Below are 24,337 nucleotides of genomic sequence, written 5' to 3' on the forward strand. Positions count from 1 at the left end.
AGGGGAGAAAAAGGGGGGGGGAAAAAATAAATAAAAAGAGGAAGGGAAGAAGAAAGCGGCGGCGGGCGCCGGCAGGTGAGGGGAGCGGCGGCGCGGGGGCTCCGGGGCCGCGGCGAGGCCCCCTCCTCTCCTTCCCGCTCCCGGCCGCCCGACCCACCTCCTTCTCCTCCTCCCGCCGCCGCTGCTGCCTTTTTCCGCAGCCGCCCGGGAGGGCCCGGCCATGGCCGGGGCGGGGGCAGCGGCCGCCGTGCGGGGAAGGGGGCGGAGGTGGCGGGGCTGTGTGTGGGGGGTGTCCGGCTGTGGGGAGGAACCGCCGCGGGCGACGGTTGGGGCGCGTGGCGGCGGCGGCGCGCGGGGCCGGCCCCGGGCGGGGGGGGGGGCGGGGTGCGGGGCGCGAGGCCTCCCCGGGGGCTGCGCGCGGGGCCGGCGGGTCCCGCTCGGTGCCTCCGCCGCCCTGCAGCCCAGCCAAGCGCCGGCACTTCCCCTTCCGGGGGCGCGTTTCGCGGCGGACCGCCACCACCGCCGCCGCCCCTCGCGAGAGAGAGGGCGAAGCCTTCGTGACGGAGGGAGCGAGCCCGCTGAGGGGAGGGTGACCGGGGCGGGGGTGGAGGAAAGGAGGTGGAGAAGGAAGGGGGAGCGTTTGCGCGGGAAAACCAACAGCCACTCCTCCTCACACTCCGCCGCGCCCCCGGGCGCCTGCGCGGCCGGCAACGGAGCGCGCACGCGGCGCCGCCGCCCCTTTCCCCCATGCTCACCGGCTGCCGGTCGGTGGGCGCGCGGCCTCCTCCTCGGCGGCGCTCTGAGGGGGAGTGGGCGGGGCGGGCGTGTCCAGGCAACGGCGCGGCGTGCGCGGGGCGGGGCCGCTAACGGCCGCTAACGGCCGCGCTCCTCAGCGGCGAGCGCCGGGCGGCCGGGTGGACCGCGCCGCTTCGCCGGGCCTTCAGCTGGCTCCCAGCGGGCTCAAAAGTAGACTCGGTCTGAGACGGCACCAGCCCCTCTCAGCGTGAGAGCCGTGCGGCGCTCGGCATCTGCGGTTTGTGAGGGCAGCTGCTTCCTGGCTTCAGTGTGACCGGGAAGCTTCTTTCACCAGAAATGCGCTCTGTGTTTATTGGCTTGGAGTGGGTTGAGTCCAGGAGACCCACCGTTTGCCCATGTAATGTTTGCGTGTTGGTCGTGCCTTACCAGTTTATTCAGGTAATGAGCTTCTGTTCTGAGTTATTTTGACAAAGTAGTGTTTGCATATGAGTGCATGGTCTAAGTTGACCCCCAGGTATAATGTCTTAGGATTGCTCATCAGCTCCTAACTGAGGAAGTGGATAGTCCGGCATATCCTTGATTTCAGTCTTTGCCTGCTGAGTTTGAGTTTTCTCAGCGTTTGGAATTCAAAACCCCTGGATGCCAAGCACACGGGAACGGTCCAGAAACAGTTTCAGTAGAAACAGTTACGGTACAAAGCTTTGCAAAGCTTCAGGTCTTAGTGCTGTGAGCCAGGTCAGCACCCAGCCCTGCCTGAGTGTTTGAGCCTGTGCGAGCTTTTGGCGTAGCTCCCATGTAGTGTCCGCTTGTGGATGTCTAGCCGTCTGAGGGAGGGCACTCAATGCACTATGCCAAATTTTAGTCCTCCAGATGATAGTAGCCACCTGTAAAGTCCAGAAGGATAAGCTGCAATGCTAGCTGTTTTAATTTGACTGGGGATTTACCTAATCATTGCTCAAATATTTCATGATAACTAGTTGGTAGCGCGTGTGTGATCTGAGATGTGAAGGGGAACAGCCAGAATTTACTTTTCTCCACAGTGTTCGAACAGTTTTGGTGCTACGTAGTGCAAAAGCAGCTTTCTTTTACTGTTTTCTGTGATTTTTCTCAGAGAAAAAAAATTAGGCATTTTGTACCACACTGAACTTTCTGATTTGCATCTGTGCTTTCTTGCCAGATTTTGACATGTTAATCTCTGGAACTGTTTCTGGGCTAGCTTTTTAGGTTCAGGCTCACTTGGAGGTCACAGTCTGGTTTTGTGTTTGCAGCTTATTCCTTTCTAAAAATTGTATGCGTCCTTACTGCCTAAAGATGATTATGAGATTTTTGTTCTTCAATGCATCTGTGTAGGAAGGGCTGGAAAGTGGTTTTAAGATTGCTTTGTTAAACCTTGATCCGTCGGGTTGTGGTGTGGGATGCAAATTGCAGAATGGTGGGAGGAATGTTCCGGGGTGGTCTGTTATTCCGATGTCCTTGTGTAGCAGTTATCACACTCTGCAGATAACGATGGTGGAAGAAAATGAGGTGGTAGCGTCTGTAGCGGAGGGACCCTCCAAGTGGCCAAAGCAGATGCCACCTGGGAGTGGCAAGGAGGTAGAACTCTTTCCAGCAGGATAAGAAAAATATTGCTGGTCATTTTGGGCTCTGAAGATTTAATTCACAGAGGAAGGCCCAGGTTGCAAAAGTCTACCCTATTTTCATCGTATTGTGGAGAGCTCTGGGAGATTTGATAGCTACTAAATCCACCATAGCAACACAGGGATGTTGGATTCATGGCAGAGTAGGAGTGTGCCGTGACCAGTTAAGGGATTAGAAACATTAATTGCTTTAAATTGCCCGAGCATCGTGATGTCGTGGTAGCCAGATATAGACACAGTTCTTCTAACTCAGTGAGGATGGACTTCACATAAATAACATGGCTGTACTTTTTAACGGAGACTGTAGTTTAAAAGGACAAATGTAGAGACGATGAATCAGCTGGCAGTGAGGGAAATAGTGTGGGTAGACTCAAGTGATTTTCAACTGCCAAGCCCTTGACGCTTAGGTGCATCACCCAAAGAGAGCAATTAGGAGAGCAGTGCTAAACTTGTAGCTGCTTGCAGCTTTGGAACAGTTCAGGTAAGTGCAGTACTCAGCTGTGTCGAGGCTGAGCTGATGTGCATCCTTCAAGGCAAACCAAACCGCTGCCCTGGGTAGGAATAAGCCAGCATGGCCTGAACCCCTGTGGCCCCGCTGCAGGCCAGGTGTAGCTCTTGAGTGCAAGACAGCTTTGTGATACCAAGAACTGACTGTCACCTGAGCCTGTGAACCATTCCCTTAGCATCCACTCTCCAAGATCCCTGGCATAGATAGTTGGCAACCCCAGCATACCACATTTCTTTGTCCAGGTCCACAGGAATTTTTTTAGTACATGCGATGCTTCCATAGCTTGCTGCTTCTACCAAAAATTGCCTCCCATAGGAGACAAGTTGTATATGCCACTCTTCAGTATATCCTGGTCCACATAAGTTGCAAAGAAGAGAGAGACAGCGTTAGCAGAATTTTGAAACCTCTTTTGTATTTAGACTCTCACAAAATTGTGCAAACATACCTGATCTGTTACCTGCAGTGTATTTGGAAAAATGTGTTGGGATTCCAAAGGTTGCCTTGGCAGCAGGGGGAAAAAAAAAGGAACAATAACGGGGTGGAGAGACAGGGGTGGAAAGTTCAGTGAGGCAATGGAAGAATGAGCCAGAAGTGATTAATTAAACAGAAATGTATATAATGCAACAGTATGCCCCAGGGCGGTGTGCTTAGTTATACAAATATGTTTTGATTTTCTATCACAGAGATAAAGTGCAACCGCAATATTTTCTGTGTATGTAATCCCATTAAGTTTGTTGTTTGTTTTTTTTTTTTTTTCTTTGATTTACATACAACTGGGATTTGGTACTATGGGAACAAATATGTGAGAGGGTAGCTGAATATTATTTTGATAGATGATTGCTTGTAGTGTGCTCTTTCAGTATGGCTCTCTGTAGGTTTTTCCGTGCAGGACCGAACTCTGGAGTGATGAAACTGTCCTGCCAGCATTGCAGGAACCAGACCATAGCCTAGTGCATGCATTTATTAAGTTCCACCTTAGAATGAGTTATTGTTGCTCATATTACTCAGAAGGCTGTTCCAGAAGTTTGCTCCTCTGATGGCTAGAAACTGAATTCCCAGCCTATGTTTATTCATTAATTCGAATGTCAGTTATCATGAACTGAAAAGAACAAAGGTTAATCAGTAGTATAATATGAAATTGAATGTTTATAAAAGAGTTTGTCACAAATTACAAATCTCGTTGAGCAAGAGGGCGGGAAGAAGGGACCTCGAGAGATCACTTCCTCTAGCCTCCTGTCCCAAGGCAGATCCAACGCTGCCTGTGCCAGTTCTGACATGCATTCTCCAACTGTTTTAAAGTTGTGCTGGCAGGAAGATTCTGCCACCTCCCTGGCTGACCAAGTCCAGTGCTCCGTTCTCCTCCCTGCTACACAGCTTTTGTAAGAGTTCTGCTCTTCTGTCACTTTTATAGGGAACACTTATTCCCTCCATCTTCAAAGCAGTCTTTTACATCTCTAAAGAGCATTATCCTGTCTCCCCGCTTCTTTTCATCTGATCATTCTTATCGCCCTTCTTTGGATTCTCATTGTCGCATGTGCCTGAAGCACCATATCTGCAGTTGGATGTAGCTCCTCAGCTCAGCGCTGACTGTCCTATTCTTTACAAACCCTTATGTGAAGTTTGCCTTTTCACAACAGCCCTTTTTTCTCCGCCACTGTAACCTGCTGAAGGTGCTTCTTAGCAATTGTTCCCTGTTCTACACAACTGGTTATTCCTGCATCAATGCAATTAATGGTTTGCTTAGTAATGTTTTCCTCTTGTATCTGTTTGAAGTGGCCATCACCTTTAATCCGCACTAGCAAGTGGCAGTTTATGAGCTCTTTTACCACCACTCGTGATTCCAGGCTGTCAGTTTGCAGGAAACTCAGGGTGGGATGATGAGCAACATGAGTTTTGAGGCGTCTGTGTCTGATAGGCTTATTGGTTTAATCTTTCCCAACTTTTGTTATCATGTCCACCTAATATATTGCACATAGAAAGAAAAAAATATCTTGCTGATAGACAAGGACACTCCAGGGTTTTATACATCCTTGCAGACCCTGTGGTGACTTTATTTCCTTGATATCATAAGTGAAAGCAGCATTCAAGTTGGGTTATCATAGAAACCAACCCTTAATTTTGGCTGTTATGGATGACCTGGCTTCTGTGAATGTCTGGCTTTGTATGGGACAGGTGACCTTCTTTGCATATGCACTTGGTTTGTAATAAGCAGGATAAGAAAAAAATGCAGATTTCTGTGCCCTCCTCAGGTGAATGTTGATTGTTCCCAAGGGCTGTCAGTGGTGTCAAATGACTTTTTTTTTTTTTAAGGCTATTTAAAATGCAGATCGTGATCAAATTTGACAGTATCACCTAAAGTAATCATAATGTGTTTCAAATTATCTCCCTGCTTTTGTTTCCTTGTTTCATTGAGGTGACAGAATACTGGGAATTAAGTAGCAGTGTTTTCATTGACAGAAATACGATCTGTGGCAGAAGTGCTCATCATTTACTTCAGTGGAGTGAATCTTGATCTGTTGTGTTGTGACCAGGATCATTGGGCTACCAGGGCGGCTACCAAAATGGAGTTAAAACCAAATTTTGGAAACAGAGATAAAACTTCTGCATTGTGTGATTGAGAGTGAGAACTAGGGGTGTAACTGTGACCACGTGCACGCTTTGAAGTGGAGTGGCTGGCTTCAGGATTTGTTGTCCATTTATTTACATTCTCACTGTCACCAGAAAAATAAGGAGAAAATTATATTTTGTCTTTGCTCCTATGTATAGACTAGATTGGCTCATAATACAGGGCAAAAACACATCTTCAGAGAGCCTGATGGACAGAAAACCTTGATAGCCAGCCCTTTGAAGACGAGGTTAAAGACTTCACCTTGGCTACGTGGAGGAGCTGCCAGAGCTGCAGCGAGGGCGATCAGGGGAGAATTCTGAAAGCAGGGAAGGCTGTGAGCAGCGGGAGGGGAGCCGCTTGCCCGCTTCTCTTCAGCCATGGGTGTGAAACACCCATATAAGAGACCTGTGAAGAAGCAGTGTGTTTGGAAGGAGGTTTTATCTTCTCCTGTGCGACCAGTATTGCTTCCTCTACTTATAGGTGGCACCAGTGTCTGCTTTTCAGCTTGTTTAATGGTGTCCATTATGCCAGTACTTCTCAGCTGTTTATAACTTGCTAAGCTTAATAATCAGCATGGAAATATTCCATGCCATGGATGTCTGTCTGCCTTGGTGTGACTTTTTTTTTTTTAAGATTTATTTAAGGTGCATTTGATTTTTTTTTTTTTTTTTTAATATTCTTCGAACCACTTTTTTCTGTGATATTGCTCCTTCGACAGTGCAGTAGTCAGAAGAAAAGTTATAGCAAATGTTTCTGTTATCCAACTTTTAATGAATAATGCCTCAGCTTTAACAAGTATTGAGAATGGGTTTGGAGTTTTTCTTCTGGAAGAACCAGATAATGTATAAAGATGTTTTTCACATGCTGAACACCAGTCCCATTTCTGTTCTCTTGCAGCTTTTGGATTCGAGCAAGGGGTTAAGAATCACCAGCACATTGAAAAGCACAAAGCTCCAAGATGTCGGGCCGAAGTGGGAAGAAGAAAATGTCCAAGCTCTCACGCTCAAGCAGGGCGGGCGTTATTTTCCCTGTGGGGAGAATGATGCGCTACTTAAAAAAAGGAACGTACAAGTACCGGATAGGTGTTGGAGCACCAGTTTACATGGCAGCCGTCATAGAGTACCTAGCAGGTAAACCAAGAACCTGATCCTGGAAGTGCTGATCACACACAGAAGCCAGGGATATCCATGGGATGGGACACAAACGTGTTCAGCACTTCTGAAAATCAGGCTCTGCAAGGGCAGGATTTGTTGAAGTTTGCTTAAAACACTAAGGTGATTAAATTGCTTCTTGAAGAGGCTGAGAATGGAAATCTTCTCCTTTAGAGGCACTTGGTCACTGGCCGGAAGGATTATTTTTTACTGCTTTGTAGAGTGAGGCATCACATCTAGGTAGCTTCTGTCCAAGAGAAAACTGATATGAATTAGCCTTTTGATACATCTGGATGTGAATAACAGGCAAAAGAGAAGCTAACCCACTTTGTACATCTATTGTGCCTTTTTTAACTGAACAAACTGTTTCACTGGCTGCATTTCTCCTTGCAGAACAGTGTCGAAGTGTTATGAAATATGGAGGTTGTTCATTTGTATTTTTAAAATACTTTTGGCTTGTCTAAATGTATAAATAAACTGTTTCAGGGTTTAAATCTTTCCACATACCCTGAGTTTTCTTTTCCCTTCCTTTCTGAAATAGACCTCAGAGGAAGGGGCAGGTGATACATCACAGTATATTTGTATTATAATATTTCAGACTGTCCTGCAATCATATCTGCTCAATTTCTTATTTAATTGTGGAAAATAGCACCTTAGCAAATTGTTACAACACCCGGCGCAGAGAGGATTCTGATTCAGGTTACTTAGGTGTTACAGATCAAGACTGAGGTGCATTAGAGAACCTGTGAGGAGTCACAAGTCTGCATGGAATTAGTTGGGTGAGTTGTGTTTCAGGAACATATTTTGCATAGTTTTACTTTCTAAAGTGGTGTGAAAATGCTTGCATGGATATTGGTTGTTCATTTAACAGCATCACAGCCTTTATGCAAACGTTGCTGTCTCTTTTACGTGTGAAAGCCTGTTCTCAGTACCAGACAATAAAAGCACTATTTTCTTTCGAAGTCATGGAGAAAATCTACAATAGTGGTAACTTCACTATTAAAATTAAATTTCTGATGATGCCTAATAGCATGTTACAGAAACTTCCACATTTATGCTGATTAATTACAGAATGAGAATAGATTTTTTTTTTTCTGAGGCTACTTATGCAGTTGGAGTGAAAAAGTATTGCTTATATGAAAGAAATGTAAACAAAATGTTTAAGATTGCATTTATGTTCACCTCCAGCTCCTTCAAGAGATAAGTCCAGAAAAGGAGCTGGTTTTAAAATAAAACGTCACTGAAAACCAGCATCCAAGATAGTGAGCATTTCTCCCAGTCATTTGATTTTATTTTTTTTACTGTGTAAGAACAAACACGTTTATATGAAAATCATTTCATCATAGAGAAAGATCAGTTTTCTAAATTATTTCGGAGAAGATCTTTCACTTTATTAAGAACATACATAAACTCATATTTGCACAACCCAGCTTCCTACATTAAAAATGAAGTCTTGCAAGTGCGGTCTCTCAGTGGAGCTGGTGCAGTTGTGCTGTACCCGGGAGGTCCACAACTTGCAGAGCTTGTTTATCTGTCTGCAGCACGAATGCTACTCAGCAGGGATGCTTCAGAGGCTGCAGGGAGTTAGGGGGAGAGGTGGAGATGGAGGATTCATAGCTCTCGTAGCTCCCCTGCTCTACCACAGTGATTTTTCAACTTTTTTTTTTTTTGGTAGGACCCTCTGTTTTCTAGTGGAGGTTCAGGCATCTTCAGGAATGTCATGAATAGTAATTTCTCTATAGCAAGGTGTGGCTGCTTTACTTTATCATCTGTTGTGAATCACTTAAGTCATCTACAGACTTCTGAATGTCTGGGTGTTGCAAGATGAAAACCATATTACATGGGGTTTGGAAATTGCGCTAGCTTTTGTAACTGAATATTGTGCTGGGTAATGACTCTGCTTGCCTTCAGTCTGGAGAGGAATGCTTTTTTTTTTCTTTTCCCACTCTGCAGGGATCTATAGCATTCAAAGGAGTTTCTAGGATAAACATTTGGAGATGCTTGTTCTGGACTGTGGCAATTACTACAAGGTGTAGTAATAAATTGTCAACAGCACATCTGTTATATGCCGTACTTTGGTAGTGCAGACTGAGTTATGGTCACCTTTTTATAACATACAGCGCAGCACTGTTTACCTATTATCTGAACTAGAACAGTGTATATCTTGGCTCTGCTTCTGGCTAGTAAGTGTAGTTTAATTTAAATCATTAATATGCTAAGGGCAGATTATGTGTGGGCCTACAGATTGTTTTAGGAAAAAAGAATGTGTAGTCAACCAGGCAAGAAAATTGCTAGATGTGTAGGCTGGGGGCCCACATAAATTGTAAGGGAATGTTATTTTAAGCTACGTGGTTCAGCAGAGACAGAACCGCCTCTTGCCCCAACCCTGTATGTATTGTTGTAGAATGGAGTCATTTTTCTGAGTAAACACCTATTGCTTGTGGATAGTGGTCTTTCCAAACCAAAGTTTCTGTACTCTATCCAGAGTTTTGGTTGAAAAGATCACAAAGGTGGACAGTTCAATTAAAAAACTGTATTGTAACATCTGACCCTGCTGATCTAGTTATTCCTAATGTGTAAGTGTGAATACAGTCTTTGGTTTTGGGAAGCCCTTAGAAACAAAACACGTTTTTCCAAGGCTGCTGTTGAACAGGGCGTTATGTATCAAACTGGTAACATTTCTTAACATTATCTAATACTTTCTATTACAAATTCCAGTTTTCTCTCATGGACTTGCAGCTGAAATGGTGGCTACTCAGGCTGAAAACCTGCATACAGGGGAACTTCTTCAGGCTATATCTGGGAGGGTGGGAGTAATGGAGACTGGTTCTTAAACTGTTTCACAGAAGCAAGTTGAACTGCGTCTTTAAGTTAAAACATTCATGAGAACTCTAAGCATCTGGGTACTTCTCTGCATTTGAGCAGAGACTTGATGCTTTACGAAAGGGGAAGGGTGGTCTCTGCTGTCTCAGAGGAATCTGCTCTGTGTGACTGAGCTGTAACTTTGAATAATCACAAGCTCCTCAGAGACTTATTTGATTTTAACAGCTAAAATCTCTGAAGACTTGCTCATCACGGAGCGTTCTCAAGCCTCTCTCAGCTCCCAGTGCTGCCCAGACTGCCTGTGCATCATCCTCCCGGAGCGATGGAGCGTGCCTCCACCTCTCAGCTCCAGTGTGTGACAGGACCGCACGCGAGCCACTCCACGCAGCAGCTGAGTGTGCTTCAGCCCATGGCTACAGGTGCTCAGAAGGACTTTCCCCCTCACAGCTGTCCCCGGCTGCTCCTGGTCACAGCACTGAGAGCAGGGAATGGGCTTTCTGTGGTCTCAGCGGTACCTGGCAGCACAGGGGAGGAAGCTCTCTGATGCGAAGGCAGAACCGACAAAAGCCACATGAAGCGGGGTGGCAAGAGGTCTGGGACTGGAGCCATGGAATACATGAACAGGAGTTGAAGAAGAGGCTGATCCTACTTACTGTCTGTGAGGTGGAAAGGGAAGGCTGGAATTAACCGGATAAGCAGACTGAGAGACTTGGAACAGGTTCCACAGTGATCAGAGAAGGAGACTGGTAACAGGTCATAATGTTTTGGGGAGACGATGGTTATGGGAGGAGAATGGAGATGTTAGAGACAGAGCTGGGGATGGATCTGGATAGTGGGGAGAGCTGAAATGATGACCAGTGGGCAAATAAATGGCAAAGGGTGTCCAAAAATCCTGCCAGGAAGCTGGAGAGTAAGTTGAAAAAAAAAGGCGCAGGCTTTATTAGCATCCCTTATAGGATTGGATGGAGGGGGTGTTGATAATAAAGAACCTAGAAAGGAAGGCTGAGCCTGAGTATTACTGAGGAGAGTGGACAGTATAAATGGAGACTGTCCAGAAAGGCAACTGAGATAGAAGCATAAGGTGTGGATCACCAAGGAAAGGTGAATGGGCTGCGGAGCTGGGAAAGCAAGTCATGGCTGGGATGGGGGCAAGGTGGAGGAGGCAGGAAGGGTCGAACAGGACCAGAACTGCCTGATTGTGTCCATCCAGGGCCCAGCATGACCAGCAATTCTCCTGTGAGTGATCAGCTGTGCACATGCTCTGTTGATAGCCTGTATTGCCCTGAAGCACTTAGCCTTTTAGGCTAAGGTAGACTTAGGTATTAGACGTATTATTAGACTATTAGACTTGGACTTAGGTATTGCCCTGAAGCACTTACCTTTTGACTAGCATCATCTGGATGGTGCATACACATCTTCAGCATCTTTATTCCCAGTTGCCACATGGTTCGGACTGCTTTGATATGTATTCTGTGTCACGAGCTAATAGATCTCCATTTTTGCCCTTTGTATGCAAGATTGATTGTGGCTGCACCCCACAGCCATTATCAACGCCATTGTTAAAATGCCAGCAATCACTGCAATATATCTCAAGAAGAGGTACTCTTTACCTTGATTGATTAGCTAATGATAATAATCATCAGTGATCTAAGACTCTTTTATAATCTCTCTATGCTGTTTTATATCTTAGGCTTGAAAATCATATTGCAAAACTGCAGCTTAATTCCTATCCAGTAGGTTATGTTTGCTGGAACAGTGTTAGGCTCCACTGGCTTTGGAGTTAAAACTCCATGGAATAATTGGCCTCAATCCCATTGGATTTATGGACTTTGCAATAGACACATGCCAGATTATGCTCTGAGTGTGCACGGGGCTCACTACAGTCATCATTATCTAAATCAGACATCAGCTGCTTGTGTCCCATAGTGCACCTTCCCAAAATGCAGGCAAAGAATACGGATGTCTCTTGATGAGGAAGCAGAAGACGTGTGAATACTGTGCTCATCAGAGGAACTCATGGAAGATGTCAATGGAACGCCATCTTCTCTAAATTAGAACAGAACACAACACCAGCAAATACTTCCTCCTTCAAAGGACATCAACTGGCATACTTTTTGGTCTGTACTCATCTGCCGTCAAGAGACAAATCGAGCAGATACTTCTCCACTTGCAAATGGAGGACCAAGGACTCCATCAGCTGATACGTCTTTTCAGAGCAAGGTATTATTGATAGATTTGTATGTCTTAGTGTTACAGGAACTGCCACAACTTATCCTAAAGGGGAAGCGGAAAACAAGATAACCTGTCTGAAATCTCTGCAGTTCTGCTATCAGTAGTTCTCATTCATCTTTCTTATCAGTCCAGCTGAGCACTTCACAAAAGCAGGCTGAACTCAGCTGAACAAATAGCTTTGGCCTGACTAGGATGCTTTTAATTCTCAGACACTCCATATCTGTTGATCCATCAGCTGAAGAAACCTCTTTTTTCCTCTGTGTCACAGAATGAGAAGATGTAATCCCATTCAGGTCATAGCTTGGCTGCTGTTTGTGTCAGTTGGAAGACAGTTGCATTCTTCCTTGGTCCCGAGTCCTTATCAAATAGGAGAAAAGACTCCTTTAAAAACAGTAGGTGATATGTGTCTGAGGCCAAAGTAAAATATGGAGTGCAGAAATAAGTTAGTTTTCTTGTAGCCATCTGCACTGAAGATGTCTGAATTTGAAGTTATGCTTCCAGTGTGGAAGCATCTTTGTGGATTTTGAATCTTGAGAGAAGCAAGATTATTTCAGATTTCACTTTAATTCTTCATGCCTGCTGCTGAGAGAACGTAAAGTAAAATAAACTTACGTCTGACAATATCAAGATGCCTGATTCCAAGAGAGCTTGTTCTAGTATAGGACTTCATTATAGCATCTATGTTCTCAGACTAGTCTTCTTAGAGTTTAGGTAACTTCAGCTCTTGTTTTTACTTGAAATGTAAAGCAGTTTCCGTAGGGACCTGTTATTATCAGCAGAGGATGTGATAACTGAAGCCTTTAGATTTGATGTTGCATTTTGCCAGTGCTGTTTTATATTCTTAAGACTATGCCTCCAGCATTAGAAAAACATGCATACAAACAATGGTTAGAAGAAGGTAAGGCATTTATTTATCTATGAAAATAACTGGCATCCTTTGATAAGTTTTTTGCATATTCCACAGTCTGCCATACGTCATCTCTGCCTTGGATTCTCTTCTTCCCGGTGTCCTGTGGTAGAAGGCTGCATTTGAGTGTTGTGCGTTTTTTGCTCTTAACATTAGGCAAAGGACATTTGAGTGCACCATCAGGATGCTGCTGGCCAAAGGACCCAGAACCTGGGGGAGTGGGGTGAGCACACAGGTAGCAGGATGTGCCGGTTGTTGGCACATATGAAAGAACTTCAGTTACCATGCAGGTAAGTATGTGTTGCCTTTTTTTTTTTTTTTTTTTTCTTCCTGATGCAATTTTCCTCTGCTGTCAGCACACATCTGCCAAACCTGCTGGAGGAGTCTGGGTCTCTTTCCTTGCTCTATGCTGGTCTGCACAATGGATGGCAATCTGTTCCTGCTGTCATCTGCTACGTTAGCTCCTCTGTCTAGGAGTTGGGTCTGAAACTCCCAGCCCTGCAGCCCCTATGTCGTGAATATAACTGGATTACACAGGATCTCTTTTCAGTCTCTAAAGTTAAGAAAAGCCAGTGCTAAGGCTGCTGGCCTAACTTTAAATGTAGGCCTAGTGTGTATTTGTGGTGTGATACTAGTTCTGATTGTTCGATCACCTACTACTTTTCCTCATAGCAGTGGCCTAGTTATTGCAACAATGGTTCTAATATTTCCTTAAATGTTAGCGCTTGTCTTTGCAACTTTGATAATGTTTATTGAAAGCGGTGCATGAATAATTTGTGAATGTTTTCAACATCAGTCTAAACAATGGCTTTTACATCTCCACCATTCAGTTAAGTATGTATGCTGTATACTAGTGAAAACTGGATGACAAGTATGTGCTTTTGTTATTCTGAGTGAAACTGAAAGCTTGTATTTTTTCCCATGAACGAAACCTCTTGTTGAAATCCTTTGGTTTTAGCCAGACAGGATTATGTAGATTTCCACTAGATTTTTTGTGGAAGTTCTTCTTTTTATAGTAGTTACAGTTCTTTGTTTAGTTCATGAAAATGAGTAAGATATCATTAATAGGACACTGATGGGCTGTAACTTTCCTACTGCTGTTGCTGACAGTTGTAAATACAAAACCAAAAACCAGAAGGCAGGGATGCAGGTTACTTATAAAAATCATATTCACGCCTTGTTTCATTTTAGGATTATTTGGAGCAAAACATTCCCTTCTCCTTCTTCCTCAGTGTTTCAGTAGAGTTCTTACATGAGAATTAACTCGTGAGTAGGGGCCAAACTCTGTAAGTCAATGAATTATACTGTTTGCTACAGTTTAGATAAAGTCAGAAAAACGTGTCTGCGTTTCTTGTGTAATGGTTAGAAAAAGCTCAGTGACTTTAGTCACAATATAAATGTTATTGCAAATTTAATGGAACTACTTTTGAAGTGACCTCCTGTTCCCAGAGATGTAGAAGGAACTTTCTACCAGTAGTTCATGCATTGAAGCTCTTATGTTGTCTCTGCTTGCCTCTAAGTCAAACTTTTCATACCTTGTTCTGAAATAAAGCTTCTCACAGATTTCCAATGCCATTTAATTCAGAATTGCCGCATCGCCTGGCTAGTTTGTTGGCTTTCAAAACGTTTCTTTAAATGCACCTCAGTCTTCGTCTTACCTGGTCCTGAAGAATCTTTGCTGTTCTGTCAGAGCTGTCTGTGCTAGGTTTGGGGTTTCATTGCATGCTTTACTGTTTCATTGTTACAGGGTTACTGCTAAATTTTGAATTGCTGATGTACATTTTTATAGGGTGTTTCTTGGGTTTTTTTAGAAAGAGTATTCTGACTTGGGACTTGTATAAAAAATTATGTGAACCAAGCTTAGCATATTTGCTGCTGGCTATCCTTTAGGGAATTAGGAAGGACAAATTATTTTCTGCAAATTTACAAATACATTGAATGTGGTTTGGCTTCTGCTTTTCTGTAGCAAAGACTGTTTCAATTGGGAAATGCCCCTGAAAAAGTAAATGGATATTGAGAAGGAATGTAAAATGTGTATACAGGGTGTACATGAGCTTCATTTTTGTTACTCATTTTTATCTCGATGTGTTTACAGCTGAAATTCTAGAATTAGCGGGAAATGCAGCGCGGGACAACAAGAAAGGAAGAATTGCCCCCAGACACATCCTTCTGGCAGTTGCAAATGATGAGGAACTGAATCAGGTACCCGTTTACATTTCAGTGTGAGAGTTACGTGCTGTCGCATGAACGAAGCTGCTACCATGGAAGATTAGAAACAGTTTAGTCTGACACATGAATGAGAACATTATTATTAGAGCAGAAGTTGACAGGATTGTGGCAACTTGTATGAAAGCAAACAAATAAGAAGGTTCTGGGATATCTTAAATCCTCTGGATATAGATTTTGCTGCTTATGTAGCCCGTGAGTCCTGCTGAAATGGGAAAACTTCATGCTTAATTTTTTCCTCAGGGACATCCAATACTTAAAGAAAATGTGCCATATGGAAGACCTTTTCCCAAAAGCTGTAGAAATGTGTGTTTTCTATCATACTGACTGTGAGGCCCATCTTGGGTAGGCATCTGGCTCACTCTCTGCTATTGCTGCCTCCGGTACTGCCTTCCCCTCCATATGCCTACGTCTCATTAGCACCCAGACTGTGGTTTGCAGTGCTCTGACTCTGAGGATCACTTGTGGGGTCACTTCTGCTAAACTTGTTGAGTGAGACGACAGATCACAGCATGGACTGTGAACTGCGGTATTCAGGGCTGCCAGGAAGGTTCAGTCAGCATCAGAAGATCTCTTCTTGCTTGGCCCCATGTGAAGAGGAATGACATCATTCACACTTTGAAAGATTCCTGCACTTAATTTGACTGCTTTAAATAATGAAAGTGTGGTGCACATGAAGTCATCTAGCTCTGTTTCCAGTCAAGGGGACTGACAAGTCAAAACAGAGGCCAGGAGAGAGGGAAAAGCACGCTGACACTATCAGCCCATTCCTTGCTCTGTGGCACTGGTCACTGGCCTGTGAACTGTGGACTAGGTCCGCTGTTGCCTATTAGGAGGTAGCCAGATTTTGTCCTCCACATCACATTGCAGCCCATTCCTGTTGTTCACCTCTGCAAAACAGGTTCTTGGGCTGCATACTTACTTTCACTAAATCTGTTTCCCTGCCAGAGGGATGTACAACCAGTTCTTCTTTGAGCAGGGCTGTGGCGCAATCATTTTTTTTAAGCAGCCTGCAGGCACTTACCGTTTCCTCTTATCCTCATTCACTGCTCATGAGTCACCAAGGACAGGTATAGCAGAGAGACCAGCATTGTGAGAGAAAAGGGTGACTGAGTAACAGAGTTCTTCAGGATGTGCTGGCTGACATCACTGTCGCCTGCCAGGTTTCTTTCTTTTTGTGGATTTTCTCCCTGATGTGTTTTGGTTTTGTTTTTCACGATAAAGAGACAAGGTGCAGTGCTTTAGGGAGTGTTGATTCTTGTGTATGCGTAATGTAGTCAGCAAGAATAGCTTGAGTGCAGACTAAGAGAATCTGTAATGTGCTCTTTTACACTGTTTCTCCTTGCAGTTGCTAAAAGGTGTGACTATTGCAAGTGGAGGTGTCCTGCCCAGAATTCAGCCAGAGCTTCTAGCCAAGAAACGGGGTGCCAAAGGCAAATCTGAGACCATCCTTTCCCCTACTCCTGAGAAGAAGGGAAGGAAATCCATGGTGAACAAGAAGACTGGGAAGAAGACAAAGTCTGCCAAGGCCCGGACACCCAAAAAAGTAAGTGTGAGGCAGATATGGGATTGCAGAGATGTGGGAGATGGCGTGGATCAAAACCAACTAAGATTATTAAGAGGAATAAAGTAGTGTTTCTGCACTGTTTGTTTGTAACAACTGGAAACAGGAGGTAGGAGTTGATAATAGACACAACAGGACCTTTTTTTTTTTCTCTAACTTTAGAAAGAAAGGCAGGCACAGTATTTTTTAAAATGAATTTTTGTAGCAAAAACCTTTAAAGGTTTGAGGAAAACTTTTCAGATTTCCATGTTACTCTTTGCAACACTTTCTTGATAACTTTGTAGAATCTCTTTATCTCCACGCTAACTCTGTGACAGTGAACTCTAGCTTTTAAAATAAAGGAAGCTTTGTTTTAAAACATTTTCTGCCTGGGAGATGTCACACCTTCAGCCTTGTACCATTACTGGGTAAAAGATTTTTCACTGTCCAGAGAACTTGTCCTGACATGGTACACAAATGTCACTTTGACAAGCTCTTTGTTTGATGTGTTCTTAAGTGTGCTGCTGTTAATGGTTTTTAAAAGAGTGGTGAGAAGAATAAATGAATCAGAACTTGACCGCTGCAATTTCCCTCACAGTTGCCCATCCTCTGTCACCATCCAAAATAATTTAATTTGGTAAAGCAGGAACCCAGATCAGTGCTCCTGATTTGTCATTCTAGAGCATGCATCTTAGAACACTGCTAAATTTTTGATTGAGTAGGATTAAATGATGTTAAGCTTTGACATAGGCTATTTAAACTTGTGTGAAGCACATCTTTCTGGAGGTCTCTGAGCTTTAATACTTACACAGCTAAGAACATGCAGAAACAACTTTTAAAAAGAAAACAGTGTTGCTTAATAGGATGCCCAATAGGATACCTCTGTGTATTGATCTCAGCTATCACCTTACTTTGAACTGTGCACGTGCAGAGTTTGGGACTTGTTAGGAAGAATTAGCTTCTTGACATACCTTAAAGCAAATATTGAGAGATGAGAGGAGATGTTTCTGCAGCTCTGGTAGGAACAGGTTTGCTGCTCCTGGAGCTAGGCTGCACGAAGGAGTGCATCCCACAAAGGGGGTTTTACGTTCAAGCTTCAGATATTAGTTATTTCATTTTGTCATCCTAACTGCTTGTATGGAGATGCGATGGCTCGTTCCTGTCAATATGGATTCAGCTCTACGATTTATTAACTGAGACTTACGATTTTTTTTTTCAGATCATAAAGTTGTTTTTTCCTTCAGATTGGAGCATTTGACTGGGTTACTAAGTTAGTAAGTTGAATTTAGTATGAGCTCTGCTTTGTTAGCAGCAAAAATAAACTAGCACCCCGCACCCATAAATACCACCTTAATTGTTAGTAAAGCTACAGATGGATGTGGGTGCCCTGACTCTTAATGTGACTACAAACTTATGTAATACCTCAGATGAACCTCTTGATGTTTTAAAATTTTATAAACAGTGAAGACCTCTGTTGTTATGTAATCTTTGGGGATTAAAAGACTATGAGTAATATATTGATCTGAGAAGATGAAATTTGTAGTAACTGATTTAATCTATCCCTTACTGAATAATAATATATGTTGATTTTTTTCCTGAGAGAGTTCTTGCTTTTTTCTCCCCCCAAATAGAACAAACAGAAGGACAATGAAAAAGAAGGAGCTTCAAATTCAACATCTGAAGATGGACCTGGGGATGGTTTCACTATCTTGTCCTCCAAGAGCCTTGTGCCAGGACAAAAGGTAATAAATACGAAGTTATAACAGATTGGTATCACAGCAATGGAGCCTAGCATGAATGGAAGGATGCTTTTGACCTAACACCAGTACAAAATATTCTCTATGTTTTCCTTTAGTGGTCCCAAATTTAAGGCCAAAAATCACTCAAGTCATGGGTGGCGTGGAGGGTCTCAAAAATATGTCTGCATGTAAAAGATTTCCAAGAATAATGCTGGTCAGCCTCTCTTCTCTATAGAGAGCCATACTAATCCATTTCTTGGCCTAAACTGTGTTAGAGTTTTGTTCAGTTTGGTCTTGGCTGCATTGTGCCTGGCATATTGCCAAACCAAGTTTAACCTTATGGGCTATTTATTATTTATAAAAGAGAATTTCTGGGCCAGGTCCCAGGATCACCCCAGCAACTTCCACAAGCTGATTTGTGCCAGAAGCCAGGGTGTTCCATCTGAAAATGGGCTGTGGGGTACAGCTCTCTCACTGTAAAAACTGAGGACCTTGCCAGAGCTGCAGGGCATGCCTATTCTGTCTCAGCACAGACTGTGACACCTTGACTGGCCAGAATTACCAAACTGTCCCACCAAGATACCTGCATGTCCTTGGTGTCCAGCCAACTGTTGGTCCCATACTTTTTTTCTTATACTCACCGAGAGAGATGTTTTTGCCTGCTGTAATTTTTGGACGCTTTGATTGAAACTAGAGTTTTTCTTACAGATATAACTATGAAGATATGGTCAAGATTTTTTTAATTATTATTATTTCAAATAGTAAGCTCATCTGGAAAAAGTGTTCTTCCCGAAATTGCTTCTGTAAGCCCCCTGTACCGATGGTGTACTCTGGTGTATGAAGCAGCACTTAAGAGTTCAGTCTGTCTGATCCTATCTCTTGCTAAAGCAGTGATCCAGAATGTGCCAGACACATAACATCCAAAAGATTGCTAAAAACTTTAATCTGTCTGAGTAGATGAAACTTCAGTCTCCTTTACTAGAGTTCAGTCCTGTCCTAAGTTCTTCCAGAATCTGTGCGGCTTCTCGCTTTCTCCTCTAAAATGAGCAGTGCTTATTGTTCTGTTATTGTATCTTGTAAAAAATGAGGCATGCTGTGCACGTGGTCAGCAACTGTAGAGTCTTTTGAATGATTTTTAGGGTTTCTGTCCTCTGTTGCTCAGTGATGAGGCTGTGAAATCTGGGGAGCAGCCTTTTTTAAGCACCTTAAGACATCAATTTTTGTCCAGTTCCTATATCCAGATGCGTGGGTGGGTAAATCAGTCCTTATTTTATTTATGCCAGGAACCGAAAGGGTAATTATTTACTATAGTGGTGAAGCCTTTATACATGAGGATAATGTTCAGCCCTTCTCAGCCCCTACAGCAGTTAACTGGGAGCAAATGTTTCCACAGAAGAAAAGCTTTTTAATTTTAGTATTTTTCTCTTAAAACAAAAGCATTTCCAAAATCAGCCTTTTCTCTTCAAAGCATGATGCTAGAACATGTGTTTTCTAGCAGTAACTTCCCCTAGAACAAGCTCCCAAGCTGTGAGCATATCACAAAACAATATGAGTGGTGTACAAATAATTAAAGGCTAAAAATCAGAATCGCATATATTGAACACAATAAAACTACTGACCTCTGAAAGACTGAATCCAGGCACTTTTCATTTTAGCTTTTTGGTATGATGGTTTCACACTCAATTACTATTTTATTTTTTTCTACTCCCTCATTATTATTTTACAGCTTTCTCTGACACAGAGTGACATCAGCCATATTGGCTCCATGAAAGTAGAAGGTATCGTTCACCCTACAACTGCTGAAATAGACCTCAAGGAGGAAATAGGTGAGGCTCTGCTACGCGCAGAAAAAACAGATCTAGAGTTGGAACAGTAGCTGGTCTACTAGCTGCCTGCTGAGATCCCATCCTGTTTCATCTGAGTCTTCCCCAGGCCATAAAATATCACTTACAACACTTCTGAAAATCAGGCTGGATCTGACTAGGTATAACAGGCTAATCACTAATTTGTCTTTTGTAATGATGACTTACTACAGTCAAAACACAGATAATTTGTTGAAGCACATGAGCAGCAAAGGTGTAAATAATAATTATTGCAGTCTTTATTGGGTTATTTTTACATTTGCCTCTGAAAATTCCATGACAAAAATTATACATTAATAACACTTCCAATTATGCTTTTCATTGTAGGATTTTACATACTTTGGAAATACTCACGTACAAAGCCTTATACTGCTCATGTGAAATAAGGAAATATTGTTATTGCTGGTATACAAATATGGAAATGGAAGCAAGAGGGAGGTAAAAAAGATAGGCATTCAGTGACACAGATAGGCACAGAATCTAGGAGCAGGCTTTTGAAATAATTGGTTTACACAGTGAGTCATCAAGACCTTCACTGGCAACCCGGCTGGGTTTATTTTGGAAAGTGGTAGAGTTTGTATGTTGAGTTGATTTTGGAGGCTGAAAATCTGAGTCCTGAAAATCCCACTTTTTGCTAATTTAGCCATAAGACAGACTAAGATAGCATTCTTATTAAAGAAAGTTCCAGTAATAACATACGGGAGTTTTCAAAAACAATGAAAAGTAAACTGTGGCTAGATAGAGTGGTAAACATAAACAGCTGCTGCTGACCTGGGGAAATGGGATAATTTGTGTACAACGTTCTTCTTTTAAATACTGTAGAGTTGTTTTTTTCACGCTGGTACTTTGATGCCAAGGCCCTTTGCTTTGTGTCCTTGCAGGCAAGGCATTGGAAAAGGCTGGAGGGAAAGAGTTTTTAGAAACTGTGAAAGAGCTTCGCAAATCTCAAGGACCTTTGGAAGTTGCTGAAGGTAAAAAGGATACTACAGTCTCTTTTGGAAACAGCTCATTTCATATGTTCTTTCCTCTAGACATTCTGTTCTGTTCTTGGTTGTTACGTGCCTTTGCCTATGTGATGCAGATGTGTCTGTTTCTTCTTTGAAGCTGTTGCTGATATGGACAGCCTGTTTAGACAAAACCAAGCAAGAACAGGATACCCGTGTGCTCCGCACATTCTGTCTTTTGGCTTCTAGGCGACACCATAAGTTACAGTGGGCTGATTAATTTATCTTAGGCAATTTCTACCTGTGGGAGTCCAAAAATTAAGGAAAACTTTTGCTGTCACCTATGTGCCATCTTTCCTGTCCCGTTTGTACTGCATTCCATAGTGACAATCAGAAACAGCTCTCAGTCTAACATGTGAAGTATAAGAACAGTGGTAGCGTATAAATTATTCTGCTTTATGCATATTTGATGAACAGTATAATCCAAACAATTACCTTACTTGGCACACAAATAAAGATGTGATAAGATCTTTAGAACTGGCATGCTTTTTGGAAGAGCAATTGCTGCTCTTCTCCCAGGCACTACACCTACGTTATAGAAATACAAATTAAAGCAATGCTTTCTTCAAATGTTTAACACATCTGTAGCAGTGAATAGTTTGGGACTTGAGATTATGCCTGCCTTTGTAGATAAGTTAAATCAATTTATAGGGGTTGAAAGTGGCTGGAGGATGGATGGAAAGAAATTATAATATATCTTCTAGTGCCTTATTTGGCTTAATATCTCAATACTCAAGAAACCAAAACTAGACTATTTAAAGTATTTAGAAATTTCCTAAATGAATAGCCTAGTTTTACAATCTCAAATGACAGGGAAAATTTGGTACAAGATATTCTGCTTCACTTTTGCATTGAATCAACAATATATACCATGACATCAAAGTAAACTACTTTTCTCTGTCAACATCACCACCTAACTAGATAATAGACTCCTTTTATGCTATTAAGGCTATCCCAGGAAAAAAGAAAATCTTAGTTTAATAGATAGAAAAATGTATGCTCTTGAACATCGTGTTGTGGTGCTGTATTTGAAATTGCCCATTCTACTGGTTTTGACGCAAGCAACAATAAATGGTTGTTAATCACTGGAGGTCTAGTGGAAACACTTGAGCTCCAGCCTAATGGGCTTGAATTCAAGTGCTGCTCGCAGGACACCCGTGCTGTTTGCAGTCAGTTTGCTCCCTATGGTGAAAGGCCTGATGTTTCTCTTCTAGTTGAAATTTAAGTGGCACCGTGAAGCATTAGACAAAATTCCTCTGTGACTGCAACAGAATTCCTCTGTGATGGTGGACAAGTGAATAAATCCAAGTTTTTCATTCTTGGGCTTTAATTGCACAGCTAATTTCAGGGTGTTTAACCTGAGATTCCTGAGACCCAGATTTCCAGAAGTGCTAATGGTCAAAATTGCAACAAAAGCAAACTGATGCCATGCTGTGAACTCTGCAGGTCCTAGAGAAACATTACGCTTTCTGAAAAATTAATCTGAGATACCTAATTGGACATAACTGGTGGAGACTTTCAACAAACATCTTTGGTTTTCGTGTCATCTGGAATTACCCAGCTGTGAAGTGGGTCTAAATATTACTCCCTAACACTCTGGAGCTGTAATGATGATGCAAGATGTTTGTGCAAAGCATTCAGAGAAGTCTGCACTGTAGAAATGTCTACTGGAGGATTAATGATACTGTGTTCAGTGCAAGATTTGATACTTTGCATAAAACAAATCCAGAGGCCATGCTGAATGAGAAAGCTATAAAATATTATTGAATAACTGTGTGTTAACCAAATAAGCCCTGGGTTCTTTGGTCTCCAAAGAAATAATAATTGATCACAAAAGACAGATTATGATTGCAAGTGAGCCATTGCAGCATATTTTAGTTCCGAATGTATTTCTTTGGAGAGGTAGTGTAATTAAGGAAGTACTTTGGATTGGGAGGTCATTGCAGGGTAGTTTCTATTCAAAACTAAATGTTATTTTTTTGTTTGTGTTAGCTGCACTTACTCAGTCTAGTGGTCTAGCGGCAAAGTTTGTCATCCACTGTCACATCCCACAGTGGGGCTCAGACAAGTGTGAAGAGCAGCTTGAAGAGACTATCAAGAACTGCTTAACAGCCGCAGAAGACAAGAAGTTGAAGTCTGTGGCTTTCCCTCCGTTTCCCAGTGGCAGGTATGACTCAAAATGTGCTCGATTAAGAAATCCAAAGTATTTATATTTTTCTTTTTTCTTTCTTTTTTATTTTTTTAACTGACAGTTCGTTAATCTTGCTTGGACTCTGATCACAAGAAACCTTACACAAGCCCCACTAACTGCAGTAGTTTTTCTTTTGTGTTGGCGTTCACACGCTTATGTTTAATTTGAAATGTAACTAACTATTGGTTTTGTTAGCAATGCCCAAGGAGTAGAGTACATAACACAGTCCGGTAGTGAATAAAATGAAAGTAAAACTTCTTTTTGATAAGCGAAATCACCACACATCACTGAATACACAGGAAAAGAAAATGCTGGTTTTACACAGACACTTCTAAAGACAAAATATTTTTGTGGATCATGATAAAAGAATAAATAGAGGTGCAGTGTAATTTTAGTGTTTTTTCTTCCCTTTATACACAGATTTTCTTGTTTATAGTGTTCCGTCAAAGCAAAGTGTGATAAATTGTTTTTATCGCTCTTTAATGCTAAAGTTCAACTTTCAAAAATTAACTGTAGTTTTTAATTCCAATAGAAATAGTCTTGATAGACCTCATGTCTCCCGTGAGCGTTATCTAAGAATAATCCCGTCTCGGAGCATCAGTCTTAGTGCGGATCCTTCTGCTGCTTAGTTTTGTTTCACTTTCTGCTGCTCTTATTGCTCCTGCTAACAGAGAGAAAATAAAGTCAGTCTTACCAGGTGCTGCTGGTTTCCACTCTATTTATCAAAGATCCTCAAAGTTGTCTGAAAAAAAGACAGTTTTTCAAATAAGACTTAAAGGTTTTGCTGTATCCCACCAACATGTCTGCACAAGAAATGCTGGTTTTTATGGGTACGTTAGGAGTTTTGCTGTATTGGTTCTGTGAATTTTCATCTTCCCTCTGTCCCATTTTATGGACTGTTTACAGTAACTGATCTAATGTAGCAATAGGTAAGATATCTCAGTTGTGCCAGGGCTTTTCACCTCTATGATCTTGTCATTAAAAAGTAGATAAATGCAGTTTAGATTAAGTTACTTTTGCTATGAAGTGGATAGAAATTAACTGGAAAACATTTTCAAAAAGTCCTTATTGATAACTTCCTGCCAGAAAGATGTATTAGCTGGGTTGCTGCAGATGCTGTTTAGGGACCAGAAGCAGGAAAATCTGTTTG

At 42.4% G+C, this 24,337-nt stretch overlaps 2 protein-coding genes and 1 long non-coding RNA gene across 6 annotated transcripts in view; 1 reads left to right on the top strand and 2 right to left on the bottom strand.

Annotated features, from left to right (window-relative positions):
• Positions 1–803, bottom strand: part of LOC135990627 (uncharacterized) — a 40,788-nt gene extending 39,985 nt beyond the window's left edge. For both annotated transcript variants that reach the window (XR_010606444.1, XR_010606443.1), the window contains exon 1: positions 756–803. This is a non-coding gene — a long non-coding RNA (uncharacterized LOC135990627). The remainder of the gene's footprint in view (positions 1–755) is intronic.
• LOC135990625 (core histone macro-H2A.2) overlaps positions 1–24,337 on the top strand; it is a 26,327-nt gene continuing 1,990 nt past the window's right edge. The window contains exons 1-8 of one of the 3 annotated variants that reach the window (XM_065638422.1): positions 1–75; positions 6,407–6,639; positions 14,718–14,824; positions 16,197–16,394; positions 18,023–18,133; positions 19,857–19,956; positions 20,874–20,963; positions 22,989–23,163. In XM_065638422.1, coding sequence (XP_065494494.1) covers positions 6,468–6,639; positions 14,718–14,824; positions 16,197–16,394; positions 18,023–18,133; positions 19,857–19,956; positions 20,874–20,963; positions 22,989–23,163 — 953 coding nt within the window. In that variant the 5' untranslated portion in view covers positions 1–75; positions 6,407–6,467. Of the gene's footprint in view, positions 76–883; positions 1,195–2,834; positions 2,875–6,406; positions 6,640–14,717; positions 14,825–16,196; positions 16,395–18,022; positions 18,134–19,856; positions 19,957–20,873; positions 20,964–22,988; positions 23,164–24,337 lie in introns of those variants that run through there. The other 2 variants (XM_065638423.1, XM_065638424.1) reach the window with 2 other exon arrangements.
• The window catches only part of AIFM2 (apoptosis inducing factor mitochondria associated 2), an 8,962-nt gene continuing 7,923 nt past the window's right edge, over positions 23,299–24,337 (bottom strand). The window contains exon 9 of the mRNA XM_065638421.1: positions 23,299–23,851. The gene's annotated coding sequence lies outside the window, so the exon portion shown is untranslated. The remainder of the gene's footprint in view (positions 23,852–24,337) is intronic.

Source organism: Caloenas nicobarica, chromosome 7 (assembly GCF_036013445.1).
Source record: "Caloenas nicobarica isolate bCalNic1 chromosome 7, bCalNic1.hap1, whole genome shotgun sequence".
NCBI lineage: Eukaryota > Metazoa > Chordata > Aves > Columbiformes > Columbidae > Caloenas > Caloenas nicobarica.